The 8,796-nt window shown below is 50.6% G+C and overlaps 2 protein-coding genes across 10 annotated transcripts; one reads left to right on the forward strand and one right to left on the reverse strand.

Annotated features, from left to right (window-relative positions):
* The first annotated feature begins 1 nt into the window (after nt 1).
* METTL23 (methyltransferase 23, arginine) lies at nt 2-5,224 on the forward strand. 4 transcript variants are annotated; one of them, XM_078438107.2, is made up of 5 exons: nt 2-86; nt 2,776-2,880; nt 4,127-4,364; nt 4,445-4,529; nt 4,809-5,224. In XM_078438107.2, exons 2-5 carry the CDS (start codon nt 2,797-2,799, stop codon nt 4,975-4,977), a joined length of 576 nt encoding a protein of 191 aa, XP_078294233.1. In that variant the 5' UTR covers nt 2-86; nt 2,776-2,796; the 3' UTR covers nt 4,978-5,224. The 4 variants fall into 4 exon arrangements, with proteins under 4 accessions (XP_078294233.1, XP_081647245.1, XP_060501255.1 ...); XM_081791119.1 differs by having other exon boundaries at nt 69-86; nt 2,776-2,863; XM_060645272.3 differs by lacking the exon at nt 2-86 and adding an exon at nt 227-633.
* Nucleotides 5,225-5,470: 246 nt separating this feature from the next.
* Nucleotides 5,471-8,781, reverse strand: SRSF2 (serine and arginine rich splicing factor 2). Of its 6 annotated transcripts, none has more exons than XR_009614024.3 (4): nt 8,143-8,780; nt 7,616-7,926; nt 6,427-6,528; nt 5,471-5,921 (listed from the first exon to the last, which is right to left on the reverse strand). XR_009614024.3 is itself a non-coding variant. In XM_060645276.3 (3 exons), exons 1-2 carry the CDS (start codon nt 8,502-8,504, stop codon nt 7,623-7,625), a joined length of 666 nt encoding a protein of 221 aa, XP_060501259.1. In that variant the 5' UTR covers nt 8,505-8,781; the 3' UTR covers nt 5,471-7,331; nt 7,616-7,622. The 6 variants fall into 6 exon arrangements, 3 of the variants coding, with proteins under 3 accessions (XP_060501259.1, XP_060501258.1, XP_060501257.1); XR_009614023.3 differs by having other exon boundaries at nt 7,228-7,926; XR_009614021.3 differs by having other exon boundaries at nt 5,471-6,528; nt 7,228-7,926.
* Between the last annotated feature and the right edge of the window lie 15 nt (nt 8,782-8,796).

The following is an 8,796-nucleotide window of genomic DNA, read 5'->3' on the forward strand; positions in this document are numbered from 1 at the left end:
CTTCCAGAAGATTCACTCCGCAACCACCTCCCGGGCCTCGGGTTGGGCACGCGGCTGCCGTCTTCCCCGCCCCCGGGCCTCTCGCGGTGAGCCATTGGCTTGGGCGCCTCTGGGGTCCGCCCTCACACTCCCCGGCTCGCCGCCATGTTGGGAAGGTCAGGCCGATGGAGGCGCCTCCTCACTGCGGTCCCGCCTCTCCCGCGCCCGCTTCCGCTGTGTACGTCACTTCCGGAAGCGAGCGCTCACTCCGCCGCCCGTTTCCGGCGTGCGAGCAGCCGAGGCCACCTGTCTTTCCTGTCTTCCCTGCCAGGTCTTTGGTCTCTTGCCGCACGGCCACATCGTCCCCCGAGGGGTGTGTTCCCCGCCCTTGCTGTCCCGTTGCGGCGACCCGACGGGGCCCGCGAAGGGCCACGTGGCGCCGGTGAGGCGGCTCCAGCCGGCCCCGGGGTCCCCCGCGTGCGCAGCCTGGCAACCTGGCGCCCTCCGCTGCTCGCGGCCCGCCGGGGGGCCACCGACTCCCCCACGGGCGAGCGTGGCCTTCGAGGGCATGTGGTTCGGGCCCAGCGCTTTCGGTTCTCAGAGGAGCCGGGCCTGGGGGCTGAGGGGACGGTGCTGGAGGTCAGCGTCCCGCAGGTGCGTGCAGCGGCACCCGCCGGGGGGCGCCTCCGGCCCCTTGCGGTGGCGCCCGGGGCAGGAGCTGTTCTCAGCGGCCCGGGGCGGGGGGGGTGGGCAGGGGGACGGGCTCCCCTAGTTGGGAGGGGGTGGGGGACGGGCTCTGGCGGCTACCCTGCCTGAGGAAGGGCTTCCGAGCGGGAAGGATCGCGGTGGGAAGCCCTCTGACAGTCTTGAAGTAAGAAACTTGGGGGTCCTGCCAGGAAGAGAGCCCTCCGCATCAAATATTTCCTGCCCGAAAAGTGACATTTTGGACACCGACCACTTCCTTTGACCTAGTAGAAGGGCTTCTTAATTCAGCTTTATCTAGGATCGGGAATTCTACCCTCACTATCCGAGTAAAGTTCCGTGGGTTGGCACCCGTTCCTTCCGGTTTACAGCTGCCCCAAACTCTCAGTAATAATAGTAATACTTTATGCGTCCGGTTTTTCGAAGCATTTTGACGTGGCCGTGTTTAGATTTTAACAGCAGTGTGTGAGGTAGGTATTAGCAAAACAATTCAAAGGGGCGTCCGACTCTTGATTTGGGCTCGGGGGTCGTCATCTCAGCTCAGAGCCTGCTTGGGGTTCTCTCTCCCGCTCTCTGCTCCTCCCCCACTCACACTTGCGGTCTCTCTGTTTCAAAATAAATAAATATTTTAAAGATGATAAATGGCTAAGAGGAGGTAAAGCCTCGAGTGAAACCGTTTCTAATAGTTTTTAAATGCCTTCCCGTTGAAATACCAAATAAATATTTTAAAGATGATAAATGGCTAAGAGGAGGTAAAGCCTCGAGTGAAACCGTTTCTAATAGTTTTTAAATGCCTTCCCGTTGAAATACCCACTTGATTTCTTCCTGCATTTAGGAGGTGAAGATACTCCGTGTGAGAAGAAAGACCTCTTTACACCCAAATCGGCAAACTCAACTGCTGTGATCAGAAACCCTTTAATGTATCTTGGGTGAAATCTACCAGGGCAGGCATTTTATTCACCATGCACTCCCTACACTTAAGAACAAGTGCCTAGCATATTTTAGGCACTAAAATTTTGGAGAGTGAATTGAATGATTTGAGTTCAAACTTCCAGTTCCTTCACCTTTGGTACTTTGAAAACTTGAGCGCCCTTTCCAACCACTAGCAGCACCCTTTGCTCTAGAAAACAGACTTGTGGTTTTGCAGTCTTTTAATAACCGCTCAAGGTGTGCGCTCATTTTGTGCCTGGTGCTGTACTAAGTTTGCGTCTAATCTTCCACCATCACCCTATGGGATAGTGTTTTGCGGTGGCAGAAACTGAAGCACGGACAGGCTGAATGGCAGGTGAGGTCCCACAGGTAGTCAGTTACATATCTGGAGTTTGAACTCAGGCAGGCTCGTTCCAAAGGCGTGAGCCGTTTAATTTGCCTCTCTCGCAATTCTGTGTCTTTGCAAAGGCTCTGTATGCTGCCTGCCTTCCTAACTCCAGAACTGAGCTGCACTCAAACCTCTTCTGGAATGTCTCCCTAGCCTGTTTCCCAGGACCGTACCAAATTGTGCCTGTGATTATAATCCTCGGATACATTCTTACTGCACTTACAGTAAAAGCTAAACTTCCTGTGGCCCAGAAGACCACACAGGTCTGGTCCCTGCCTTCCCTCTGACCTCTGCTTGTACTACCACAACCCTGCCTCCAGCCCCCATGCGCTTGCTGTGGGTGCTGTCTGAACCGTTCTCCCTATCTAGGACAGCCACCTTGTGATCACTGTCCCCCCCCCCCCCCATTGTTCCCTGCCCCCACCACTCCCATCACCCGGTTTTGTTGTGTTAGCATCCACACCAGCCAAAAACATATTCGCTTACTTGTGGCTTGTCTCTTCCTAGTAGGGTATGTACATGTGTATTCCATGAGCTTTACATCCATAGCCCACTAAATCACCCCCAGTCCCTGAAATAAATGCTTGTTGAGTGAATGAGAGTGGCTATCCTGTGGTATTGCAGTTTTATATGCCCCGTAGGATGTGGACTTTACAGCAGGGAATCGTCGTTTTTGTAATAGATGCCAGTGTCAGGCACTCAGTAATTGCTGTAAAAATAAATATTCCAACTTCCAGCAGATGAGTTATTTTTGGCTTACAAAAAATTCTTTTCAGGTCCTGCACCTCCAGTACGGAATGTATGTGTGGCCCTGTGCGGTGGTCCTGGCTCAGTACCTGTGGTTTCACAGAAGATCTCTGCCAGGCAAGGCTGTCTTAGAGGTACAAGTGCCCCTGAGGTTTCCAAGAATCCTATGTTCAGATCTATGTGCCGGTTACTGGCTTTTGTTTAATATTTTAAAATCGGATGACTTGGCCCGCTTGTAAGTTCTGTGAGCTAAGAACGCTTTTTACATTTTAAGTTGTGTAAAAAAAGAACGTATACCAGAGACCACAGGAGACCCACCAAGACTAAAATACTTATCATCTGGCCCATTACAGTTTGCCGACCCTTACTCTAAGTGAAGCCCATTGATTGACTAATTTCAGTTCTAGAATCTTGGTATGGAAGCAATCCCTAAGGCCCTCTTTCCAGGGTGTCCCAACTGGGTCATTTGGGGTCTACTGTGACATGCGCAGTTTCTCAAAAAACGGCCCTTTCCATTTTTGGAAATCTTGAGTGTCCTCTACTTTTCCTTATCACTCCACTTGAGACCACTGACGGCTTAGAGAAAAAAACTTCTGTCAAGTTTGCGGATGGTACAATGCTTAAACCCTAAGGCTGAAGACAAATCCAAAACTTGTCACCCCTCTGAACTTTTGCAGAACCACGTAAATGAATGGCGTGAAGGCACTTGGCATGCTGTATCTGGCAATTTGTAGACATTCGGATTGAGAATCTCCCCACCTGGCCTTAAAACTGGAAAATGGGAAACTTGTGCTTCAACCAAATAGACACTAAAGGCATTCCTTAGTTATTCCTTAGTATGCTTAAGACTTCAGCACTTTGAAGTCCCAACTGGAAAATCCCCTTTAGTATGAACCCTGTTGAAGATCAGTCAGGCTAGAGCCACATAAAAGAGGTTACAATTGGTAGTAACAGCCAGAATGGCTGTAATGCATGGAAGTCACCCATCAAGCTTCTGGAGACCCAGTGTCCCATATAATTAGGAGCTCTTTTATGGACTGTGAGAGAACTAAATGCCGCTAGTGTCCAAACTGCCTGGGGCATATTCAGCAATAAACTGCCAGAGATGCCCATGGGAATTTGGAAGCAATATTGTCAGTTGCAGAATTTAGGGCCCCGTATGGGAGTTAACCTTTCAATCCAATTAAGAGAGACACCACTTGATTTCTACAAACCCAAAAACCTAAGCTTCACATACAAAGGCAATGTCTATGGCACACTGTGCATACATGAGCTCAAGAATATACTGAACTCCCTGACCCTGTACTCAGGGAAACTAAAACCCCAAATTCCCTGCGATGCTAGGGAAAACTTTGAAACGCGATCTTTTATATTCATCAGATTGGGGCCGGAGTGAGCCTTCCAGGAATCGTGGCTGCAAAATGTGGCGCCGAGGTAATACTGTCCGACAGTTCGGAGCTGCCTCACTGCCTAGAAATATGCCGTCAGAGCCGGGAAATGAACAACCTGCCACAGGTGCGTGTCGTAGGACTAACGTGGGGCCACGTATGTCCCGATCTCCTGGCTCTGCCACCACAAGACATCATTCTTGCATCTGATGTGTTCTTTGAACCAGAAGGTAAACGTGTTTTTGCTCTTCAGTCATAAATTTGGCCGAAGGTGATTTAAGTTCTTTTAAGGAAAGCCCTTTCTTCCCAGACTTTGAAGACATCTTAACTACAGTATACTTTTTGATGCAAAAGAACCCCAAGGTCCAACTGTGGTCTACTTACCAGGTAAGAAGGTAAGCCTGCGTAATCCTGGCTTTACTCTAAATTGTACTCTGGGTTAAAGATTGAATTGGATTCCCCGTGCGGGTCACGATCTCCCGGGGCCCATGAGATCGAGCCCCACGTTCAGGTCCTGCTTGGATTCGCTCTCCCTCTGCCCCTCCCCTGCTCATACTGTGTCTCAAACAAACAAAAACCTTTAAAAAAAAAAAAAATATATATATATATATATATATATCTGAAGCAAAACAGGAAAAGCAGAATTTCCAAAAAACAATTTATTTCTTTTTCAGTGCTGACTGGTCACTTGAAGCTTTGCTCTACAAGTGGGATATGAAATGTGTCCACATTCCTCTGGAGTCTTTTGGTGCAGACAAGGAAGATATAGCAGAATCTGCCCTCCCAGGAAGACATACTGTTGAAATGCTGGTCATCTCCTTTGCAAAAAAGGACAGTCTCTGAATCATACCTACATACAGGCTGTTCTGGGGCAATGTCAACACTGATTTGCAACCTATCGTGCCAATTAGAACTCAGACCATTTTAGCTTCTTGGGAGTGAGTACAAGCACTGGCTTTGAAGATGGTCAGATCTGTCGGCCTGAAAAGATTTGTGGTGGGTCACCTGGACAACACTCGGGGGTTACAAAGCCATGAAAACAAAAATAAACACACCTGGAAGAAAAAGGACTTGGACTGTTCTTTAAAAATCATTAAGAATACGACATAAATTAGACTATGACAGAAGGGGGGTAACCCACAACCTCCACAAAAGTGCTACCTTAGAGCATGGATTTTAGGGGTAGTGGGTGCTGAAACGGGGTTTCCACTTTTTAACTTAGGGGAAAAAAGGTCAAGTACTAAACATTTTGCTTTCATACTACAACAGTCGGTAACAATTCACAAGATAATTGCACAGGTCTTTCAAATAAACGGGAAAAAAAGACCAAGACATATTCTGAGAAAAGCTAACACCAAGAAAACGTTTTAATTAAACTACAGAAACAATGGTTATAGTACAGAATATTCATGAGCAAAAAGATACACCATGTCATAAGTACTTACAAAGTTACAAACCATTTGCTTCCTTAACATTTTCCGCATTTTAAGTTCATACATGAAGATGATCCGATTTACCATTTTGGGGGGAAGGGGAGAAAAAAAAAGGTGTATTTATCATCAGCTAGATGTGCTCACTGTATGCTCCGTTATTTATATGCAAGGCCCGGGTGACTGGAAGTGCAGTTGTCAGGCATTTTAATAAACTGGACAGCCATTTGTTTCTGCACGACAAGGCATCTTTACACAGGAGCAACCGGGAGAAAACAGGAAACAGCCAAGCACTCTGCACTGCAACACGCCACCTTAACAGCTAACCAGCATTACTCAACTGCTACACAACTGCGCCTAGTGCACAAAAATACACAAGAGAAGAGATTAGAATTGTGTTTGGTAAACAATCCTTTCAAAAAATCAAGTCTTTTCACCTGAAAAGTCTTTACACAAATTTGGGTTCAGATCACCACTTAGATCTGAAGGTAAATAACATATACAAACAAACTGACACCAACTTTTGTAGCTTTTTAATTTTAAGGAATGAAGGCAATGTTGAGTCAATCTCTCGACAGCTTTAGGCTGTGCGTAATGGCTGCACACGTTTCCTTAAAAGTCAGGAGGCCACAAATTAGGTTACCAATCTGTTTAATTTCAAACAAACAAAGTCAGCACTATATAAACAAAAAGGAAAATTTACCTCAAATATCCAAGCCAATAATGAAATCTGAAGTCGTTCACCTCACTAAATTACAAGAAATTTGAATAACAGCAACAAAATGGCACATAAAATGAAGTTTGCCACCTGAGGCAAAGCTTTAAAACAAGTAAAAAGTTAGACAAAATGTTACAAAATAACCTTTTCAATAGCCAGTTGCTTGTTCCAAGGACTCTTCGATGGACTGAGTATGTGGTCCTTTTCCCCCAAGTCTTCCTTTAGTTACGTTGCTCGTGGACACATCTAGGTTTGAAAAGAAAAAAGTTCAGTTTACCTTCCATCGCTATGAAGTTACCCAAAGTGCACATGGTTTCAGTTTCAGGCATGTACTGACTAAGGCTCTGGTGAAACAAGTAGGTTACGGAAAGGTTCCACCCAGCCATTATCAGTGTTTTTAAAGAAAGGCCCAATTGGGAAATTTTCACAAAGACTAACCATCCGCTTTTACAAATTTGTGTTTTATGCAATCTTGGCCAAATAACCAAGGTGAGAAATAAGGGAGGGAAAAAGAAAAAGGAGGGGGCAGGGGGGGAAAAAAAAAGGAAGAGAGAGGGGCAGGGGGGGAAAAAAAAAAAAAAAAAGAAAAAAAAAGGACCGTATCCAAACCAAAACTTGAAATCAGACAGTCTATCTTACGATAAACGTTTAGCTTTCAAATGAAACGTTTGGCAATTGAGAATAAAGGCTTTAAATATCTCGAGCTACTTAGGGCCCTTTCCTTTTAAAAAATAGGACCAAACAATTTAAGAGTTAAAGACACACTATCCTTTCCCCACCCAGCGCGATACCTGTAAACTTTTTTGGGGTTCCAAAAGTTCATTGCTCCGCTTTGCAATTCGTTTGCCACATCCGTTAGAATACGAGGTCCCAGTCAGTACAACAATAGTTGAACTGATCGTTTTCTCTAAGAGGATAGTGCATCTTTAACATTTAAAGACAAACCTGCTCCAATACACGCCCACAGAAACTGGTCCCTGGAGGATCAGCCAAATCAGTTAAAATCTGCAATACTGGCCAATATTCTTTTATCAAACAGGAGACCGCAGCTTTAAAGGGGGAAAATGCAGACGTTGGATAAAAACAGCAAGAAATAGTCATTTTCGTTAGTAGGTCTCAAACAGTTCACGACACAGCCATTATTATCTACGCTTCACGCACATCCTCTCTGCAGACCCCTCTCTTCAGAATCACTCCCAAAGCCGAGTTAGCTCACAGCCGCGCCCCCGACGTCGGGAGTCGCTCTTCTACCAACACGGACCACAAACGGCTACCGCAAACCCCATCTCTGCGCTCGGGAGGTGCGTGCGCCTCGGACGCCCACGGACATTACCATTTGCTTAAGAGGACACCGCTCCTTCCTCCTCGGGAGACTTGGGGGGGCTCTTGGAGCGCGACCTGGACTTGGACTCCCTCTTGGACACGGGCGGCGGGCTCCGGGACCGGGACCGGGACCGGGAGCGCGAACGGGACCGGGACACCGACGACGACTTGGACTTGGATCTTCGCGCCGACCTGGACTTGGACGTGGACCGCGACCTCGAGCGGGTGCGGGACCGGGACTTGGAGCGGCTGTAGCGGGAGCGGCTGCGGGACCGGGAGCGACTCCGACTCCGGGAGCGGCTGCGGCGGCGCCGCCGAGGGCTGCGGGCGGGCGGGGCGTCAGGGCGGCCGGCGGGGCCTCGGGCCGCGCGCCCCGCCCGCCCCGGCCGCCATTACCGCGCCGCCCGCCCGCCCGGACGCCATTTCCCCGCCGCGGCCGCCCGCGCGCCCGCCCGCCCGCCCGCCCGCCGCCACGTGTCCCGCGGACCTTTGTGACCCCGCCCGCCGCCGCCGCCCCCCCGCCCCCGGCCCGCTCACCTGCGGCTCCGGCGCCCGTAGCCGCCGCCCCCGTACCGGCGGGGCGGCGGGCCCCGGCGGCTGTGGTGCGAGTCCGGGGGGCGGCCGTAGCGCGCCATCTGCACCCGCAGCTCGCGGCCGTCCAGCACGGCCCCGTCCATGGCGTCCATGGCGTCCTCGGCGTCGCGCTTGTCGTGGAAGCGGACGAAGGCGAAGCCGCGGGACTCTTTGGTGTAGCGGTCCCGCGGGATGTACACGTCGCCCACGCGCCCGTACTTCTCGAACACGCGCCTCAGGGTGTCGGGCGACGTGCGGTAGGTCAGGTTGTCCACCTTGAGGGAGGTCATGCCCTCCACATCGGGAGGCGGGCGACCGTAACTCATGGCCCTGGAGAGTCGGCCGGGGGCCGCGACTGCGCGCCGACAAACGAACGCCCCGGGCGGGCCCGCGCGCGCGGCGGAGACGGCGGTTTCCTCGGACTAGCCCGGCTCGACGCCGCGCCGCGCCTCTGGCAGTCGGCTCCCGCGTGGGGACGCTGGGAGAGGCCGGACGGGGCGACGCGAGCGAGCCACCCACGGAGCCGACTCCACCAGAGAAACAACTGGGCGGGCGGTCGGCCCCAGCGCCCGTTTATAGCCCTCCTCACAAAATGGCGCCCGCGCCACCCGGAAATGA

The sequence above is a fragment of the Panthera onca genome, chromosome E1, assembly GCF_046562875.1.
Source record: "Panthera onca isolate mPanOnc1 chromosome E1, mPanOnc1 haplotype 2, whole genome shotgun sequence".
NCBI classification, from domain to species: Eukaryota; Metazoa; Chordata; class Mammalia; order Carnivora; family Felidae; genus Panthera; species Panthera onca.